Here is a 21,276-nt window from a genome sequence, read left to right on the forward strand (position 1 = left end):
GGCCCATGTGCCTGACACTAAGGAGTCTCTCAGGAAGCAGCACGGAGCAGCCAGGAGGGGAAGATGCAACCTGTTGCACTCAGTTACTGAGGGGCCATGCATGCATACAGAGAGGTGAGTGAATGGTTTGTCAGGGAGGACAGAACCTCCAAAGATGCCTGCTGCTGCATTGCTGCATACATCCAGCTTGTTTGGCTGGAGGTTTTTCCCAAAATCTTTTTAACTTGACCGAACCAGCATAATGGCTTTTCTTTGCACCTTGGAACTTAAATGTCATGATCTTCATTCTCAGTCCCAAAACTCTGGGCGACAATAGAAAATTTTGGCATTGTTGATACAATCTAGCAACATTATAACCAAGATTTTTAGCTGGAAGCATCAAGCAACTATAACAAGGGGCAGATCTCCCATTCCCACTTTTAATAACCAGGATGCTTTTAGATAGGAGGCAAAGAGAAGAGTGAGGTCTTCATCTGTTACCCTTAAAACCAAAGCATGTGGAATTTTAGCATTTTTTCAGCAGCCATGAATATGGACCTCTTCTAAAATAATGTATGAACACTGAATGTTGACCAGACTTTTCTGGATGTTTACCAAATAAATATGTTGGCTTTGTGTTAAACATGGCTATAAGAAAAAGCAAGAAAGGAAATCATGAGGAAGAAGCACAAGAAGCCCTGCAAGAAATATTTGAGGACTGGTAGAAGCCACTACAGCCACTGAAGTGCCCTTGAGTAGTAGTCCAGCCTAACCGTGGTGTACCAGCCCAAGAAGTTTGAACAAGCAATGCCAAAACTTTGGAGCAAAAGGACTAAATCAGAGACCCTTTTGGCTGCATAAAGATCTTCTCTTTTGAGAGGAGAGTGAATTGTCATGAAGCCATGGCAGGGAAAGCAGACTGACACAGGGTCCCCCAGGATTATCAGTGCCAAATGCGAAAAATACTGTCAGCTCAGGAAATGCTTTGCTGACACGCCTAAGATAAAAATCGTGTATTGCCAACCACCCTCACCACGCATCCCAAAACGTGTCATATGGCCGAAAGTACTACAACTGATTTTGCCATTCCTCAGGTTCTGGTGTGAATTGACAATGACTCTAACATATAAATTACATCATCTTTTAACTTTTTGTGATGTATAACATTGGACAGCTTTGTCTGGGACAATCCATCATGAACTAGTCTTGTTGACATTTTGGATTCTCTCTTCTGACCTTGTCCTTTCAGCACAGGCATAATTGTGCATATGATAATTTGATTCCCAGTTAGGCAGTGATTTTGCACACCTTTGAGTTACAGAATAGCTAAGAAGCCAGTTCTCTCTATGACTGCTGAAATGAGGCACCTTGAACCAATTTACACTGAAGCACAGTCCGGTGGTGTAGCAGTAAATAAAAGTGGGTAAACTCACCTCTCTTGGTGTGCATAAGTAGGTTAAGCCTTTTTAGTTGTATTTACTGTTGACTATACCACAGGTGCAATCTCAACTGGAGGCTCCCTGCTGAGGAAAAACCAACCATATGTTTGAGCAGCAGACAATGGGGGCAGGGGGGAGGGGGCAGTTGTACAACCCAGTCCTCACCTTACAAAGGGTCTAGCAGGCAAAGGGGAGGGATCCAGGCTCATTTCTGCCACCCAGCTCACATGCAGAGAGCCTCCCATTTCAGCCAAGGAGCTCTAGGTTCAGGAACCATCACTAATTTGCCCCTACTTACATATCAACACGGGGGTTTAGGGATTTTTTTAGATATGTAACACTTTAGCAATCATCTAGGGTGATGGGCAAATCTTTTTTCTTGAAGAATCGACTTTTCAGTGTCATTTCAGTGGGAATATACAATTATTATGGTACATGAATTATCTGAGCTGTTCCCTTCAAAGAGTGATTGCCTTTCACGGGCTGTGTGTGGGAGCGGCAGAAAAATCCCTGCTGTTCTAACCAGTGTCGGCACCCCCAGCATGTCAAGCATGGCTGCAGAAGCACAACCATCATTTCACCTATAGCAGGGCTCAAGCCAAGGTCCCTGACCACTCTGCTCTCAAAACAAGAGTGATTTAGCTTGTTTCAAACCACCAGATTTAGACAAATGTGAGAAAATGTGCTGGACGGCAGATATCTAAAATTACATTTTGAGCTATCAGTCACCCCAGCAAAGAGAGATATCCCACCAACATCCATGTCTGCATTTTCAGGGAAGAAACGGCTGTGTCAGCTGCACCCTCCTTTCAATATAAAACTTCTAGACTGGTTATTAGATTGTCACAACAAATAGGCCGTTACACTCCTAGTGTGATAACTGGGTAACTAGATGAGTGCAGGTGTGTTTTAGTTGAAGATCACAACTTCACAACATCACCCACTCACTTAGGCTCTCTTCAACAAGTTTTTCAGCCCCTTCAATCCTGCCACTAAGGCCAATGGGAGGAGATGAAGGGACAGACGTCGATTTGACCAGGGGATAAAGTGACCTCCTACAGAAACAGTTATTGTAAAGCTGGAAGGAGCAGCAAACAGCGGGAGCTCTTCGGGTAGCTACGGTTTTTTGCTGCTTGCCACAATATTCTTTTGTGTTGTTTCTGGATCTGCTCACTTTACATATGTTTTTCAACTGTTTCTGGCTGGAGGTTGTCGTTACTGGAGTGTGGATATGTTGCTGGCGATGCTATGTAAGTTTACAGACTGCTTGCATGCTACTAACTTCCACTGCCCTCAGCTCTGTTGTCCCCTGTCAATCAGACTTTATTTGCCATCAAATTTAAAATAAAAGGTGTATGTTATTTATCAGAAACACTAGCTGCCTGGGGAATAGTGACTTGGTTTTAGCATTGGTCTGGCTGCATGGCCTAGGCTTCACACCTGAAGGAAGGGTGCTTCTGGAGCTCAGGGAGGCAGCCCAAGAACAAGACAATTTCCTTATCTCCTCCACACCTCCTCATCTACTCCATTGCTGGAAGCTGCTACTTAACATAGCATTAAACGTAAATGGTTATCAACCCAGTCCAGAAAGTGAGGAAGAGACACTAATAGACAAGACATGGATGTTTTAGACAAATGCTGAAGTTCATGGAGGGGTCATAATAGCGCAATAACAGAAACTGAGTTTCAATTGAGTTGAAAAAGCAATTATCTGGTACTATGGAATGAAGTGAGAACAAGGTAACGTGTTAGGATGTTATGATTCCTCTTTTTCGTAGCTTTGTCAAGGTGGGGAAGGGTTTGCTGTGGCCTTTGCATTTAACCGTGAGGCCATCAAAGGCCACCCCAGCTCTGCTGTGCTCATCCTCTCCCAAAACAGCCTCTGGAAAGCAAGGCTTGGTTTAACCCTGGCCTTCTCCGGCCTCTCTCTGAGAGCTGCCCGGGAGGCTCAGCACAAGTACAGACCCGCAGAAGGACCATTGAGGCACCGGCAGCATCCCCCCACCAGGCCAGGGATGCTGCCGGGAGGATGAGACCCCCAAGGCCGGCAGCCCTGGCATCCTCTGCCCCATGGGTGTGCAGCCACGCATCCCCCTCCCACACTCTCCCGGCACACGCTCACGCCTCTCCTTTTTCTTCTTCTTCTTTTTTTTTTTTTTAATTTATTTTTCCCTTTGCAGAAGTCGAGGTTAAAACCCTGAAACCCGAAGCCCTGAAACCGAGCTGCGCGGCCCCGCCGGTGGCGCGGCCCCGCCACTCACACCCGTGTCCGCTCCGTGGCCCAGGCGCCGTCGGGAGTGGGGGGGCGGAGGGCGGGGGGAGCATCAGACGATCGCAAACAGCAGGCGGCTGCCCGGGGCGCCCGTGCCCCGTGGGTTACACGTGGGTGACCGCGGAGCCGGAGGACCGAAGGGGCAGAGGTGGGACGGGGGTTTCTCAGCGATTCCCTCCCGAGCAGGAAAAGGCAGAAACCCGCGTGTCTGCGGGGGGAGGGAGGGGGAGCCGCTGAGGTTTTATTCTTGAGAGAAGCAATTAAACACGAATTAGCTTCACCCGCGCGGAGGGCAGCTAGCCCCCTCTCCACGTCCCTGTCCCCTCGGGGCGGCCCGTGGGCAGCGTGGGCGCCCGGGCCCTGCCTCAGAGCAGCTCCGGGCGGCGGGCGAGGCGCTCCCGCACCCGCAGCCGCTCCCGCACCCGCGCATCCTCCGCGCCCTCCCGGCCCCGCCGCCGCGTCCCGGGCCGCGGGCGGCAGGCACCCCGGTCGGAGAAGTGGCTGACCCGGAGCTGCTCCCCCGCCCGCTGCCAGCCCCCGCCGAGCCCCGGGGCTGCGAGCAGCGGGCCGGGGTCGGGAGCGCTCCGTGCGGCCGGCGGGCGCCCGTGACCGAGCCGAGCTGGTCTTCCCAGCCTGCATTTTAATCCTGAAATCTGGAAATGGAAATTGTTTGATGTATGAGGAGACGTTATCTAATTAGGGCGTAAGAAATTTAATCTTTCCAGCAGGCAGGTCATATAATTAATGTTAATTTAACGCTCAAATTCTCAGTCATTAATTTTTATTCTCTTAAACGTGGTTTGGCAGGGGCCCCTGATCCATGGCAATGGATTTTACTGAATGTAAGAGCACACTTGGTCTTTGGAGTGAATTACTGCAACCCTTCCTATCCCAATAACAAGATCACATCATGTATGCATTATTAAGCCATGTAATTGAATGGTCCATAGTTTGCATATCAGACTATTAAAGTAATGTGTTTTGCTTTTCTTCCAACACGTAATGTTAAAGCCTTTGCGAATATTTGGTGATTCTGATAATTATCACCAAATTACTACAAATGTTCTCTTCATTAACGTGATTTCTCTCAAGCATTTTTTTAAAATGTGAATAATGCATTAAGTGGTGACTTGTAAAGTGTTTTTGAAATAAAACTTGTCAACTACAATTCGAAAATGAGAGCGAGAGAGAGAGGTTTAACAGCTGCACGGGAAGAGAACTATTCTCCTATAAGATTGGAAAAAACGACTTGCCTTTTTTTCCTATTTCAGATAAGTGACTGTACACCTTTAAAGTTTCACTTCATCGGGAGCAAAAGTGCATGCAATCTAAAGAACTGTCGATTGCAGATGATACAGAACAGATGGAGGAACAAAGTTGGAGCTTTTCCCTTTACAGGGAATAGATGGGGACACAGGCAGACAGACAGAGAGATTGATTTGAAAAGATACTGACCTCTCTCCTTCAGCTGCAATTTAACTTGTCCTGGAAAAAAACCACAAGTGAAATCTGCCTCCTCCCCTGCCTGCCTACTGCCTCCTGCCTCCCCCCGCCCCAAGTTCGCACTGTCATCTGAACAAACTGCTGCGCCGATCTCAGAAGGTGAATAATTCTCAATTAACTAAGTAACTAACTTTCTTTGTGCCATCTTGAGTCACTCACTTAACTAAATCTTAAGCCTCTGAGACCCTTCATTATTGCCTTCCCCCGCCACACTATTTTCAAAGTTCAATAGCAAGGCAACAAAAAACACCGCTGCAAAATAAGAGTCTCTTTTAAAATTAAAGAGCTGTTCATTTGCATCGGAAGAAGTTTCCCCCCCCCCCCTTTAAATTATTTAGAGAAAAAAAGGGGGGGGGAAACCGCTACGAAACCACCCCACAAAACCCCACGCAGCTCATGTCAGGATCAGTGTCACGGATGCTCTGCGGGGTGCGAAGCCACTGTGACCAAGTGAGTAGGCGCTGGATCAGGTGTGGTGTTGGGCTGTATGACTCGGGGCAGCCCGCAGCTCTACGTGTTTGCTGCTCCGCAGCCAGGAGCCCTCGGATCCCGCCGGGCCGGCCCCGCTGCTCCCCGCTCCCCGGCGGCGGGCGCGGTGCGGTGCGGTGCGGTGCAGTACGCAGGCCGCTCCGCTGCTCTCCGCGGGGCCGGGGCCCGCGCCGGGGCGGCCCCTCACCCCGTCGCGTCCCGCCGGGAGCCCGGGGCAGCCCGCGGCGCGCTCTTATTTTGGTTGGGAGCGGGCAGCGCTGCCGGCTGGAGCCGGGAGAGCGGAGGGAAGCGAACTGTGCTCCTCTGTCTGGTTTGGGGTTGGGTGTTTTTTTCTTTCCCTTTCCCTCCAATCTCTCTCCCCTTCCCTCCTCACTATAGCAACCAACGCCAGCCTGACAAAAATGCACCCTCTGTGGACAATGGCCCAGCCTTCCTACTCGCCTCGCTCCTCTTCTTCCTCGCCGAGCGAAAGAAAGTTTCCAGCCCCCTCCCCTTCTCGCCTCTCCCCCCCGGGGCAGGCTCCGGCGCAAACCCCGGCGCGGGGCGGCCGCGCCACGCTCAGCCCCGCCGGGACCGGGGCGACCCCCACGTGGGACGCGGGGGGGCACACACGCGAGTCGCCCCCCAGCCGGGGGCCCCGCTCCCCCCAGCCACCCTTGCCAGCGGGATGAGCGAATTCCCTCCTGCCGGGGGGGTCTGCCCCCCGTTGCACTGGGCTGCAGGGGTTTGGGGCTGGGGAGGGGTCTAGCAGGACCCCGCACCCCGGCCGCCCCCAGCCCCGTGTCACTGCGCGGCTGGGGCCGGAGCGGTGCCTCCCGCAGCCCCGGCGGTGCTCAGCCCCGGCCGGCTCCCGGCTCCCGAGGTCGCCTCTTTGGTGGCGAAAAACAGCGTCCCCAGCCCGGAGCAGCCTCTTCTTCGCACCGCGAGTGGCGGAGCGGGGCAGTGGTGGCCAAGAGCCCTCTGAGAAGGCGTTTCGGGAGAAGAGCCGGAGTTGTGCCCAAAAGTGCCCCGAAAGCTGAAAGGGGGGAGGGAGGATCGTGTCCCCCGGCGAAGCAGGGACACAATTTATCTGAGCTCTTCCCGGGGTGTCTGCTCGTCTCCATCAGACGTGATCACTGAACGAAACAAACAAAAAAGCAACTGTTAGATTTGTCAGAGAAAGCTGGGCACTTTTCTCTCGCTCTTCCTTCCCAGCCCTCCCCCCCCCCCCCTTTTTTTTTTTTTTTATTTTTTTTTTTAATCTGTTGCTGTGTTTCGTCCTGCACAGTTCTCCGGACAGCGCAGGCTTTGGAAAGTCCCGGCTGAAACCGCTCTCCCGTGCCGGAGAGGCTGGATCGCCTCCCCTCTCCTGCCAATTCACCTGCTTTTCACGCCAGAAGAAACGCCCTTCCAGCTAGATCGCGGGCGGTCGGTTCCCAGCCAGGCTTTTGAACACTAAATTGCGAACTCCGCAGCACCAATCGCATCTGGGTCTGTCTCCGAGAATTCAATAAACAAGCTGTATTAACTCCAACCAGAATTTATCTCGTAGACTGATGGAATTTGTCTTTTTTTTTCCTGCTTCTTTTCCCCCCAAGGCCTCATATTCACCACTCAAAATTTAGCAGCCTGCCTTTGATAAATTACTCAAAGTAATCCCTGCAACAGCTAAGTCTGACTGGTTGACGTTGTGTTAGAAGTCTTCATAGCGGTATCTGTCTATAAAATATTCACTTGTGGACTACAAAGGGTGGATCATTTTTAATGACAAGATTCAGAACTGCAGGATGAAGGGAAAAGATTAATATCCGTGAATTCAAATAATGTAATTCAAATACTGAACTTAGAACATTATATCCGACTAGTTTAAACAGTGATGCAGATAAAATAGCAGAGTCTCTGATGAATGAAGTGGCCGGAAGAATAGAGTTGTGGGGAAGGTTGGAAATGAACATTAATACAAACTTTACAGGAACTTTTTTTTTTTTTTCTCCTTCTTTTAATTCCACACCTCTCTATCTTCTGGGATAATCAGTATTCTAGCAAGGCAAAATGTATATGATATTAAATATATGTGCAAGTATATCTATATATGCAGGTAGAGAGATTTCTTTCCTCTAGAGATAGGTGAAGAAATCTATTTAGATGGCGGATTTTAATTTCAATGGGTAATGTGAGCTTGTGCAATCAAAGTTATCAATTTCTGTCCTTTTTGTTTAGATTTCTTAGTTAAATGTGTTTGTTATATCTACCCCGAGGAGAAGCAACTTGAAAGTGTAGCTTTTGAGTCATCTTATAAATACATCCCTGAGGCTGCGGTTCTTGCAGCTTTAAGCAGTTTTCATTAAAGCAGCCAGCTGCCTCTTTGTGTAGATTGGTTTTTTTTAAAGCAATCACTTGTGAAGCCCCGGCCTCAGTTTTGTCTCTCTGCAGGCCCTTAAAGTTGAAGTTTCATTCATGTCTTGGGTCTCTCCACCGAATCAAGACTCCTTGGAGCAACACTGGAAAGAGCCACACGAAAGCGGAGGCTTGAATACCTCATAGAGAAAGGTTAAAAAGGAAGCAGAGATCAAAACAACCCTATCTCACAAAAGGTGCATTAAATGCGCCCCAGCAATAAGCACAAATCTTCCAAGTTGGCCTTTAAAGGGAGCACCAGGAGCCTCACGTTTATTGCACCCAGCAATTCTCTGAGCAACTCGCCGCGTCTTTGCACTCCTGGCGCATTTCCTCCTAAAACAACATCTAATGGGAAGATAATAGAGAGGCAGAAAGGAAGCGCGGGGATTCCCCCCCCCCCCCTTTCCTTTTAGCTGCGTGAATCTAACTCAAGGCTTTGAGACCAGAGTTTACAATAAGCTCTTCACTTCTACTTCGAACAGGCATATGCGATACATACTACCCCCCCCCTACAAGCCCACGCACTCAAGCGCAGGCAAGAGCGTGTGTTCGCAGAGCGCTGCCCCAGCCCCAGAGCCGGGGAGGCTGATGAGCAGCGCCTGGGAGCCGAGGCTCGCTAGGAACGAGCCGTGCTCGTGTGTTGCTGCTGGAAATGCAGCTTTCCCTCCGGCACGTGAGGAGCTGAAACGCCAGGGAGCCCAGCACCTCGCAAGCCGGAGCCCGCCGCAGCAGCCCGAGGCGGGTGGCGGGCAGGGGACCCCCGGGCGGCGGGGTGGCCGGGCGTGGGGCGGCCGGAGGGCTCCCGGAGCCCGCTAGCGTCCCTCTGCATGCACCTGATGTGTATGCAGCACCTCGCCTCCCAGCCAGGAGAGAGCTGGAGTTAAGTGGCGCTCTATGTATTTTATAGCGAATATTCTCGAGTAGCTGCACTGCAATGAAGGAGATATCAAGGAGGCCTGTCAGTTCAAAGCTTTTGGGGTTGTTTGAAAATCTTCTTCACGTCAAAGTAAGCAGCCCTAGTATTTGAACAGCTGCTTTGAACAGTGAAAAGGGCTGAGCTGAATCAAAACACTGCAGTGTCTGCCCAAGACACCGCATCACCTTCAACCTGCTTTTATACGAGCAGAAAAAAAGGAAAGAAAGGCTGGTGAGACCTCTAATCCCGCGGGGTCAGCTCCGCCAGAAAGGGGCCCCATGACTGTCTCTTTCACATCCCGAGCGCCTCGGACCCGAGCGGTGGCCGGAGTCGGAGCCCAGGGAGGGCAGCGGCGCGGCGGTCGGGCGCTCGCTGCCCGGCGCTCCCCTCCGCGGGGGGAGACGGGAGCGAAGGATGCTTAAGGAGCGGTATTAATGACAGGGCTAACAATGATGGGGAGGACGAGGAGGTGGAGTCTGCGGCGCCTCTGAATGCACCGGTCGCGCTCCTCGCTGCTCCCAGCTGCGACTCCATAGGCGTGCGCTCAGCCGGGGAGGGGGCAGGAGGGACGGCGAGGGGCTTTGCTGCGGGGCTCGGGTTTTGTCCGCCTACTAATGCCGTGTTGCTACTTCGGTAATTGTGTGATTACCGTTAGCCTTTGAGATCTGCCGCTGGGGCGGCAGGCGTCAGAGGCACGCAGGACGGTGACGGCAGGCATCACCTGCCAGGCAGCCGTGCAGGACGGAGGGTCGGAGGTGGGGGGGAAGAGATGCACGACCGGGGCAGTGCCGGAGGGGGTTTCCCCCCAAAAAAAGTGATGGCTGGAGCTCGCTGACCCCTGTATCCCGCCTCCTCGTCGTGGCGAGCCGCGGGGAGCGCGGCGCTGCCAGCACCCCACGGGGACCAGCTGTCCGTGGGGTGCGCACACGCCGTGGGTGCCGGAGCACCGGCGACTTCCCTCGGACGGTCACCGGGGTAGGTCCGTGCTGGCCGAGCCCCGCATGCCGGAGGCACCCGCGTGACAAGCTAGCCCTGAGAATGACGAGTGGCGTGGCCCCTCGTGTGGCGTCCACGCACAAACTTTTGGCAGCGGCCCTGGAGGCGGCGGGCGGGAAGGGCGCCCCGACAGCGCCCCAGCGGCCCCGTGAGCGGGGCGGGAGGGCTGGCCCGGACGCGGGGAGCAGGGCGACTCTCCCAGGACGGTCCCCGCGATGCTCTGGTGCAAGCCTGCTGCGGACTTCCCGCGTTGTTGTGTTTCAACTCACTGGTCTACACCTAACTGGGAGGAGAGAGACAAGAAAATGAGCATCAAATTATGAAATTCCTGGATGCTCAGTTGCTTCCACACTGGAAACAAAAGGCAGAGCTTCACTACAGAGGCACTGACTTCCCTCCCCGCGACACTCGCGGAACAGGCAGTATTGTTCTTCCCTGAGCCTGCACCTCGAAGAAAGAGGGGCAAAAAAACCCCCAAAACAAACAACCCTTAAGAAGAATCTCCACTCTTTCATGGACAAAGTTTGTTGTTGTGTCCCCCAGTCCCGTCCCCCCCTTCTCCCTCCTTCCCTCCCTCCCTCCTCACCCCCCGGCAGAAGGAGCTCTTGATACGCCGCTAAACTAACGAAACGAGGTAACTCCTGCTGCGCCCCTTGTCTCAGGGCACTGGATATCCTGTTTATGCTGCTTCTGTGTATATGTTTATGTGCAGGAGCCCATCCCCCCGCTCCTCCACACCCCCACGCAGAGGAATATTTCCAGGCAAGGAGCCTTTCCAGCGCTCATGTTAAATACGATGATTTATAAACAACTCGCAGAAGAAAGCTGTTTCTTGTTAGTAGTAATAAATTCCCCGGTCCGCCCTATTGTATTATTCCGATGAAGAGAGCGGGAGCCCGCGAGGCGCACCTACCCCCGTGAGCAGTTTATTTTCGAGACAAAGCTATGGCTTCCAGCTCAAAAATGGGCAGTGAACTCTTTTCGCCGCGGCCAGCCGGGCTCTGCTCATTCCTAGGCAATCCGGATCCAGTTCCAGGGTCTCCTTCCTTCCTGTCCGGGCCGCAACTTCTCCCCCGCCCCCCACCCACACCCCCCCGCCGCTATCCCTCTCTGTTTTTCTAATTTTTTTTTCTTTCTCCATCACCCCCGCTCCCTCCCCCCAGATCTTCCGTACCGATGCAGAGCCGCTAGCGCTGCTGAGGCGGACCCGCGGGCACCCCGTCCCCCCAGGACGGGACAAGCAGAACAATGCCGCCGCTGCGGTGCCGAGGTGCGAAGCCCCGACACCCCCGGCGGAGCGGTGCGCTCCGGGCAGCGCCGGCAGGCCGGGGCCGGCAGGCAGGGAGGGGGACGCCCGCTCCCCGCCCCCGGGGGCGCGGCACTCCCCGGCCCCGCCGGGGGGCCGGCTGCGGGGCGGCGCTGCGGGCGCTCGGCCGGGCTGAGAAAGTTGGGGTGCACCCCGGGCGGCACGGTCGGGCTCCGCGCAGGGACCCGCGTCGGGGTGCGAGCAACAGGAGCCGGCGGGCGGGCCGGCAGCGGCAGGCGGCTCCCGCCAGCGGCGCGGTGCGGTGCGGTGCGGGCCGGAGCGGTGCGGGCCGCAGCGGAGGCGGCCCGGCGGGGCGGGGCCGGCGGCGGAGCGCGCCCCCTCCCCTCCCCTCCCCTGCCGTCCCCGCCCCTCCCGCCCCGCGCCGCCGCCACCGCCCCCCGCCCCGCGGCCGCCGCTCCCCCGCGCCCCGTTCCCCCCTCGGAGTTGGGTTCCAGAGGGCGGGCGGGGGCGGGGCAGGGGGCGGGGCGCCGCCGCCGGGTCGCGCCAATGGTGGGTGGCGGCGGCGGCGGTCGCCAGGGGCGCCCGCGTCCGTCAGGGCGCGGCCAGCCAATGGTGTGCGGCGGCGGGGCGGGGCGGCCGCGCGTGCCTTCGCTGTGGGCCCCGCCGCGCGGGCCGGGGGGGCGCGGGCGCCGCGCGGCGCCCGAGGCGAAAAAGTAGCTGTCAAATGCGCGGCGCCTTTAACCGGTGCGATCAGTGCGGCTCGGCGAGTCATGGCGACCGCAGCCTCCAACCACTACAGCCTGCTCGCCTCCGGCTCCCCCATGGTGCACGCCGAGCCGCCCGGCGGCATGCAGCCCGGCGGCGGCTACCGCGACGCCGGCGCCCTGGTGCAGGCGGACTACGCGCTGCAGAGCAACGGGCACCCGCTGAGCCACGCTCACCAGTGGATCGCGGCGCTGTCCCACGGCGGCCCCGGCGGCGGCGGCGGCGGCGGCGGCGGGGGAGGCGGCGGCGGCGGCGGCGGCGAGGCGCCCTGGTCGGCGGGCGCGCTGGGCCAGCCCGACATAAAGCCGGCGGTGGTGCAGGCGGGCGGGCGCGGCGACGAGCTGCCACCGCCGCAGCATCCGCCGCCGGGGCGGGCGCCGCACCTGGTGCACCACGGCGGCGGCGGCGGGCACCACGCGGCGGCGGCGGCGGCGGCGGCGGCGGCGTGGCGGGCGGGCGGCGCGGCGCACCTGCCGCCCGGCATGGCCGCGGCCAACGGCGCGCAGGCGGGGCTGCTCTACTCCCAGCCGCCCGGCTTCACCGTCAACGGCATGCTGGGCGCCGCGCAGCCGGCGCTGCACCACCACGGCCTGCGCGACGCCCACGAGGAGCCGCCGCCGGGGCCGCCCGGGCCACCGCACCACGGCCCCGAGCACCCGCCGCCGCCCCACGGCCCCCACCCCGGGGCGGCCGGGCCGGCGCCCGCCGCCGCCACCGCGCCCCCCGGGCCGCCGCCGCACCACGACCCGCACTCGGACGAGGACACGCCGACCTCGGACGACCTGGAGCAGTTCGCCAAGCAGTTCAAGCAGCGGCGCATCAAACTGGGATTTACCCAAGCGGACGTGGGGCTGGCGCTGGGCACCCTCTACGGCAACGTCTTCTCGCAGACCACCATCTGCCGCTTCGAGGCCCTGCAGCTCAGCTTCAAGAACATGTGCAAGCTGAAGCCTTTGTTGAACAAGTGGTTGGAGGAGGCGGACTCCTCCTCGGGCAGCCCCACCAGCATAGACAAGATCGCGGCGCAGGGCCGCAAGCGGAAAAAGCGCACCTCCATCGAGGTGAGCGTCAAGGGCGCGCTGGAGAGCCATTTCCTCAAGTGCCCCAAGCCCTCCGCCCAGGAGATCACCTCGCTCGCGGACAGCCTACAGCTGGAGAAGGAGGTGGTGAGAGTGTGGTTTTGTAACAGGAGACAGAAAGAGAAGCGCATGACTCCCCCGGGAGGGACGCTGCCGGGCGCCGAGGACGTGTACGGGGCCAGCAGGGACACGCCGCCGCACCACGGGGTGCAGACCCCCGTGCAGTGAACTCGCGGCGGGGGCGCCCGGCCCCTCCTCCTCCTTCTCCTCCTCCTTCTCGTCCTCCTCCTTCCCCCAACTTTTGATTGTCCTCCTTTTTCTCTTTTTTGTTTTACTTTTTTTTAATTTTCTCCTATCTTTAAAAAAAAAGACAAAAAAACTAAAAACAAAAAAACGCTCAAAAAAAAAAAAAGAAAACAAAACAAAAAGCGAGCGAGCGAGAGGGCGAGCGAGCGCGAATCACAGCAGACAGACAGACAAAGCACCTGCACCGGACTGTCCCTTAGACGGTAGCAGGTGCGATGCTGTATTTCGACCTTTCCAGGCGAGTGCCCGTGCACCGGAGTGGAGTGAGTACCGCGCACAGGCAGGCAGGCACCGGCAGGGCAGCGGCAGGCACCGGCAGGGCAGGCGCAGGGCGAAAGCGGTTCGCACAAAACTCCCTTGCTCGCTGGCGAAAAAATACGGCGCTGCCCGGCCGGGGAGGGGGCGGGAGGAGGGAGGGGGGGGGGGGGGGAGCGCAGCCGCCTCGGGTCCCCTCCGCAGCCCCCTCCCGCCACACAAAGGCAGATTGCATTGTGGAATGTCGCTCGGTATTGGCACATGCTGCTGTGTTTATTTTCTGTGGATCCCCTGTAGGAATATACGAAAAAAAAAAAAAACAAAAAAAAAAACAAAAACCAAGAGAAAGGAAAAGCTATCCCTTTTGATGTAGACAGTATTTAACCGTACCAATTTGCACTGCAAGAAAATCGAAGTTTACATAAACAAATTGTTTTTTTCTTCTTTTTTTTCCCCCTTCCTTTCCGACCTTAATTTTGCAAATGACTTGCATTTTCCACGGTGAGCGTTAGTCAACCAGTGACCGGTCTACAATATGTTACTGTGTTTCAGCCTTTGCTTTATGTGTATATGTGAACTTTTGTTATAAACAAGTCTTCTTAAATATGTGTAACGCTTATTTTCTCCTTTTACCGTAGCAAAAAAGAATGCATATATCTGTATGTATGTATACATATGCATGCGTGCATAGACGTACATATATACACATATATATAATATCTATATACACATATATATGCACCACCAGCTTCCATTCTCCAGAGACGTGACTCTCGTAATTGCTTAATGTATGCCTTCACGGCAAGAGTCGAGTTCGGAGAACGGAGAATAATGCAAATCGACAAAGTAAACTTCATTTTCGGGCAGTGTGTCCAGGGGCCGAGGCACAGCCAGAGGGGGAGGAAAAAAATATATGCAGCCCTTCCAGACTGTGCCAGTGTGGGCGAGCAAGGCCCAATGTGGGAAAGGTGGAGACGAAACAACACCTTTCCAGAGTTTTCCCGGAGAAAGTGGCACTCCCTTGAGAGGGAGAGGGGATTATTTAGCTTCACCCCCACCCCAGCCCCCTGCCTTTCCCCTCCTCCCCCCGAGGCTCCCCGTGCGTGCCTTTGGCATCCCCGGTCCCACTGCCCGGGCAGCCCGGGAAGATGTCAGCCTCCAAACTTTTTCATTGAGCAGTTTCGCATCAAGGCAAGAGCCAGGGAGAGCCCGAGGAGCTGCTGGGCCCGAGGGGGGGTGGCCGGGTGCTTACACCTGCGTGTAAACACGCTGCCTCCTACTCTCCGCAGAGACCCTGTGCGTTCCTTCTTTGCTTTTACTTTTCGTATATTTTTTTTCCTGTTTGTATCTAGCCCACACACACACACGTACGTTTTAACTTGGATAGCCTTGTGTCTTTCACTGGGGAATGAAATGAAATGGGGCGAAAAAATATGCCATTTTTCAATGCAGTTTTTCCCCCCTTCGTTAGTAGTTTTAAAGTGCATTTTGTGACATTATCTTGATGGGAAACGGTTAACTTCCCCCCCCCAAAAAAAAAAAGAGAAAAACCCACGGGGAAAAAAAAAAGCAAAAAATAAGGAAAACAAAAAGCTCTAAAGGGAAGCAGAGGAGCGGGACCTTGGAGCAGCGCATGTATGTGCGTGTGTCTGCGTGCGTGTTTGTGTACTTATGCACACACACAGCTATGCATATACATTAGAAGAACTTTAAACTATGATAGTTATAAATTCATAAAAGGATCGTTTAGTCAGCACAAACGGGTGCTATAGAGACAAAGCATTTTTATAATCTAAAAGTTTACTTAGTTGAGTGTTGGACAATTATGGAGAAAAAACAGTGAAGCATTCTCTCGCAGAACTCTCCTATAAATATTGCATTCAGTAGCTAAGGCTTTAGAGTATGTTTCTCATTGTCTTTTAAAGCGCCTGTGACATTGAGTTTTCTTTCCTTTTTTCTTTCTCTCTCCCTTTCTTTCTTTCTCTCTTTCTTTCTCCTTGGTAAGACAGATGATGATTTCTAAACGGCACATGCATTAGCCTTTTTCCTAGTTTTCCAACAATTGTCACAAAGATACGGGCACCAGGCTTTTCTCTTTTTTTTTTTTTTTTTTTTTTTTTTTTTTTTTTTTCCCCATGTATTGAGCTGCTTGTTATTTAAAGTGTTGAGGACTAGCGCCTAGTGAAGTGAATCATATCAGGGCAGATCCAGTGGTAAAGGGAGGAAATGAACTTTCAGACACTTATTAATACGTGCGTAAGGTCAGAAAAGGGAGTCGAGAGAATGTTTGAGAAAAGTCTCAAACTCCAAATAGGTTTACTAAAAAAAAAAAAAGTTACCACGCAAACCTTACCACTATGTATATATGTTTAATATTTGTCCTTTGAAATGCAGAAATAGTTTCAATGTTTTCTTTGTCTATTTTTCTTTTTTTTTTTTTTAAATGCTACCCAGGGAAATATTTTCATATCATTTTTAAGTGGCCTGCCTCAATGTATATTTATTTCTTTTAAAGCAAACAGGTTCTGGAAACTGTTTTTCTGTAGCTTTAAATGAGTAGGTGAACAAAATCTATATGGGATGTAATTTTTTTTTTTTGGTTCAGTCTCTTTAAAAATACTTTGTTTTGGTACATTTGGATGTGCTTGTGGGGAAAAATAAAAGCGCAGAGATCCTTATATATTTATGTTAAAGTAATATTTTATTATCTACATAAAACAGAAATGCACAATACCTTCATAGTTTGTTCTAATTATTGAAAAATCTTTATTTTATTTTTAAAGATAGGACAGATTTGCAAAGTTCTTAAGATTTGGAGGGAGAACACCGCAGTACTTATACTGAGTTGAGTTCTGTGTAACAGCACCGCCATTCCTTTATATTTCATGGAATTTTTGGAATAAATTTGATGCCTATACAGAGAGGTTCCACGCTCATAACTTCCAGGGTCTTGCAGGAATTGAGGAGCGGTGTTGGCTGTGTCTCCCCGCGGAGGAGCCCAGCCGTGTGTTCTGGAGCCTTGGTGTGTGTGCGGGTAGGGGTGTCACAGCTCCTCCAGTGAGTTGCGTGTTCTGGCGGGAGGCGCGGGGAGAGGCTCGGCTCTCCTTCTTCCCTTTGAGAATTTAAGGTCTGACTTCTTACAAAAAGAAAAACAAAAAGGCGGGGCTTAGTTATGGGGAGCACTGTTCGAAAGAGGGAGGCAGGACCCGGGGGCCCAGCGGGGCCGCGCACCCCGGGCCGGCCGGGCGCTCCCCGGGCCGGGCCGGGCCCCGCGGCGGCGGCACCCAGCCGGCAGGGCCGGGCCTCCGCGTCAGGCGTCTGCGGCTCCGTGCTCGTAACGACCGGTCGGTTCTACTGGAGGGGTCCCGGCTGGGGACCCGCGCGGCTGGCGCGGCGGCGAGCGGCATCAAACTGAGCAGCGTTCGCACATGCGGCGGTGCGTTCGGGTCTTTTCTGGCTGGCTCGGTTTGCCGAGTGCAATACCCCGCTCTTCTCCCACCCCCACCCCCTTCACGATAGTTTCTGGGCTTATTAGATTTAATCATCTTTTCTAACTCCTAGTCAATATTACACTCATCCTGAACAGATTCAGCTAAATGATCTTATCAATAGTTTCGAAGGGAAGTGACAGAAAGAAGAAGTGTTTTGTGACCGCAGACGTGCTGACGGGTAAAATGTTGAAGCTGGGTATGGATTTGAAAGTCCTTGGTCAATAGCCCGCGGGACTGGCGGCGGAAAGCGAGCAGCCTCTGCCCTCTGCAGGACACTCGGGTGGGCGCCGAGGGAATATTTCGGGTTTGACGACTGGGCCGTGCTACCGGCGAGCGCTCCCGCGCCGGGTGGGCAGGAGGTGACGGGGACGGACGGTGCCGTGCTCGGCGGGGCAGGCCCGACGCGGCGGGGATGACCGCCGGGAGCCGGTGGCGGGGCGGCCCCGCCGCTGCTCGGGGTCGGGCCCCCGCTGTGGGCGCCCGGGGGCTGCTCCTGCGGGGCTGTCCGGCCGGCGAGCAGCTGAGCGGGCGGAGGCGACTTCTCTCGTCCTTCCCGGCTTGTTGCAGGGAGGCCGGCCGGCCGGGGGGTCGTTTCCCCCGTTTCCTTCTATCTTTGTTTTAAGAGAAAGAAGAGGGAGGGGGAAATGGAACCGCCGTCGGATACACCTGCCGGTGGATGTCAGGGTGCGCGGCAGCTCCCAGGGCTCCCCCACCCGCACTGCCAGCAGGGACTCCCGGTCGTAGATCAGATGTCCACAACAAAATCCCCCCTGTTTCCTCCGCTCGCTCCCTCTGATGGAGGCCGAAATTGGCAGGCGGGAGGAGACTGTGTCCCGAAGCCCTCGAGTCATGATTGCCTCCCGCCCGGTACCCAGCTCCGCGGGGAAGAGAGGCGGCAGTCGGCGCCGCTCGCCTCAGGAAGCTCCCGCCGCCGCCCAGCCCCCGGCGGCGGGCGAGGGAGGTCGCGGCTTGGAAAGAGAGAAGCGGGGGAAGGGGAAATAATCCGGCAAAGCCCCAGGTTGCGGAGCAGGCCGGGGTGGTACCTCGCCAGCTGATGCTGTCGGGCTGGGCAACCTGCGAGAGCCCCGACGGGGGCAGAGTCGCCCCCCGGCGCCGCCCCGTCGTCTCTCTCACCCCCCTCGGGTTTTGTTGGCGGGAGCTGGGGGTCGTCATCCCCGTCCCCTGCCCCGTGACCCCCTCCCTCTCCGGTGCCCCGTCTCCCGGGCGCTCTTCTGGCCGGCGGCTCTCCGCGAAGGTCCGGCCGGACGGGCCCGGCTGCCTGAGCCTCCCCAGCCTCCTGTTCCCGGCCTCGACCCTGGCCCCCAGCCTGAGGCCGCCCCCCGGCTCCGGCTGCTCCGCCGGGGAAAACCCGCTCCCCGGCTGCCTGCCCCTGCCCGCCGGGGAGGCCCCAGGTCTCGAAGTTGTCCCAAAGCCCCGTTGTTGGGGGTTTGATGGCTCTTTGTTTCGGTGCCGTCGGTGCAGGGTTTCTCCGGTGTGGAAGGAAAAGGACGGGTGGCCCTCCCTGGGAGGGGAGCCGGCGGCCCCCGGTGGGCAATGGGGCCCGGCGGCGGCGGGGAGAGCAGCCACCGGCGGGCGGGCGGGCGCGTCGGGCTTAGTCCGGTTTAAACCTCAGGGCTTAGATAAAGCCGTGGGGAGGGTCGTGCACGCGGGGTGTCCCCCAGCCCGGGCAGCGCCTTGCAGGGCAGGGGGTGGGAGCAAGGGGGAAACTGTCCGCGGCTTCTCGGAGGTGGACAGAGCAGCGGCGGCCTTCTGCTGCCTCAAAAACAGAGGCTGGGCGTTGTGGTCTCTCTTGGAAAACGTGGCTTTCCCGCGTCCTCTGCTCCTACGAGGATTGTCTTTTTATTTTGTGTTTAGGGAGAGACGAGGGCCTGGGCTGCCGCTCCGGCTTTAAGCTCGGGATGGAAAAAGGAAAAAACAATTTTTCAGAGTTGCGCGCGCTAAGTTGATATTTTGTGCTCGGGGCACGGCCGCTTGTCGTCGGGGCTGTAGGAAGATGCTCCGAAGAAGGCGCGTTTCACCCTGGCTCGGCCGGGCGGCCGGGTCACCGGGCAAGACCGGGAGCAGAGGGTACTTCTTCGGGGGAGAACAGTTAGAGCAAAACCAAAGCGTGTTTTAGTAGATACCGTAAAGTAATAAGCAAGAACTCCTTCTCAGACCCGACTTCTCACCAAATTACAAACCAAACAAGTGGGCTTTTCCGCAGGCGAGTCCGAGCCGCAGTGCGTGGATTTGCATGCCGCACCCGGTCCCAGCCCGCAGCCTGACCCACGCTGCAGGTCTCCTCCCTCCTTGCGAAGCCCGTGTAAATACCCCCGAAGCTGGGCCAAGTGTGCCGGGGTCTCACGCAGCACCCCCGGGGCCGGGGAGCCCGCCTGTGCCGGCGCGGAGCCCCTTCCTTTGCACCTCGGCCCTCCCCCGGCCCCGCGGCCGCCGCCGCAAGGCCGGGCCTCCTTGCGGGACTCAGGGCTCGGATCTTGCCTTCCCGTCGGCCGGGCAGGGAGCGGGATGGGGCCCGGGCAGCGGCGAAGGAGCGGCAGGAACTCCTGGCAGGCACTGCCCAGCAGGCGCGGCGGGGTGGTGGGCGCTGCGCCCCTGCCCGGGGAGGCGGGCGGCCGGGAGCGGGGGCGCCGGGCCCCCTCGCCCCGGGGAGGGGGCGCGTTTGGACGGGGTCTGCCCCGCCAGGGGAGCGCCGCCGGGGCGGGGCGGGCGGGCTGCCTCCCCCCGGCCAAGGGCGCCGGCCGTGGGGGCGCGGGGCCGGCCCGGGGCGCGGCTCTCCCGGCGGCTCTTAGCGCTCGCCCGGCCGCGCCGTGCGTCCCCGGGCATGGCCGCGCAGATGTCATTTGTAAGGATGAAAAAGAGAGTAGGCCCGTAGGAAGTTGGCGGCCGATGTTGCTTCCCCTCCTCCTCCTCCTCGCAGGGCGGTAAATCCTGGCAGCTCGTAAAAGTGATGGCGAGACGGCTCTCCCCCTCCTCTTCCCCATCCCGTCCCTTCCCGTCCCGGGAGTTGTAAGAGGCGCTCGTCTAAAAGTTAGGACTTGTTTTTAGCCAGCCTGACTCATTCATTAATTCTCTTTCCCTCCTTGATTCATTCATGTCTACAGTCATTCATTGCCAAGTCCATGGAGGAATCAGCTCCTTGGTCAGTAGGGGAGACGTACAAACAAGGATGATGCTATTTATTTCCCTCTGCCTGTGGATTTCTAAGACGTTCAAGCAGGCACAATCATTAAACTAATTTGTATTTGATTGTTTGGGCGGACGGGGGTGAATTTTATTGCACTAAGCATTCAAGCACGCACGCATCGCTGATTACCAGTATACATTAAATAAAGTTGTTTGTACACATTGTCTTACCACATATAGGCAGTCTTATTATTCTAATTACTCTAATTAGTGTATTGAAATGTTTTCTACTTGATTTGAGGAGACAGTGATTAGTTCTATTACTTCTTTTAACTCTTATTTCATGGAAAACTGTTGATGCATGTTCCAATTACCTTGTTTTTCTCTTTAATATAGCACGGGCCAAAAATATGATAAAATGATACCGTTGGTGGGTAGAAACATTCATCCGTTTTCCCTTTTTAAAAGAACTTCAATTTTTTATAGATCCCACCACCAGACAGACACTTTCTCCACCCCCGCCCCCCCCCCCCCCCCCCCCCCCCGGCCCTTCCCAAACCGTTCGCAAGTAATTATTTGTAGCCAAAGCAGCACCTTTCTTCTTTACAATTTCTTCTGCTAGTGCTTTGGTACCTCATGGTTGTAGCATTTAGCCCCCCACCCCCCCCAACACACACGGACTGAGGTATATTTCATGCGAATATATTTCATGTTTTAAATTAAGGTTACTATTAATTGATAAGATCAATTCATCAAACATGTTACTTCGATAGGGACTTGTAATTAAAACCTTAATCCCGTTGGAGACTTAATTTTTCCTTAAACACTTTCTTGAGGGATTCCACCTCCCCCCACTCTCCCCCCCCCCTTTCCCTTTTCCGTGGCGGTTGCCGCTGTCAGCACGGCGGAGGCACGACGCGGAGCCCAGAGCCCACCAGAGCAGGGAGGTTATTTCCTTATCAAAATACCCATCTTTCCTATTGAGCCAATAGAGGT

At 55.5% G+C, this 21,276-nt stretch overlaps 1 protein-coding gene across 1 annotated transcript; it reads left to right on the forward strand.

Moving 5' to 3' along the window:
- Nucleotides 1–11,764: 11,764 nt before the first annotated feature.
- POU3F2 (POU class 3 homeobox 2) lies at nucleotides 11,765–13,743 on the forward strand. The gene has a single exon (XM_005236886.3). It carries the CDS (start codon nucleotides 12,011–12,013, stop codon nucleotides 13,310–13,312), a length of 1,302 nt encoding a protein of 433 aa, XP_005236943.3. The 5' UTR covers nucleotides 11,765–12,010; the 3' UTR covers nucleotides 13,313–13,743.
- The last annotated feature ends 7,533 nt before the right edge of the window (nucleotides 13,744–21,276 follow it).

Source organism: Falco peregrinus, chromosome 7 (genome assembly GCF_023634155.1).
Source record: "Falco peregrinus isolate bFalPer1 chromosome 7, bFalPer1.pri, whole genome shotgun sequence".
NCBI lineage: Eukaryota > Metazoa > Chordata > Aves > Falconiformes > Falconidae > Falco > Falco peregrinus.

Bases quoted from the DNA above. Each gene is read 5' to 3' on its own strand.
- POU3F2 (XM_005236886.3), top strand. From the start codon at position 12,011: ATGGCGACCGCAGCCTCCAACCACTACAGCCTGCTCGCCTCCGGCTCC.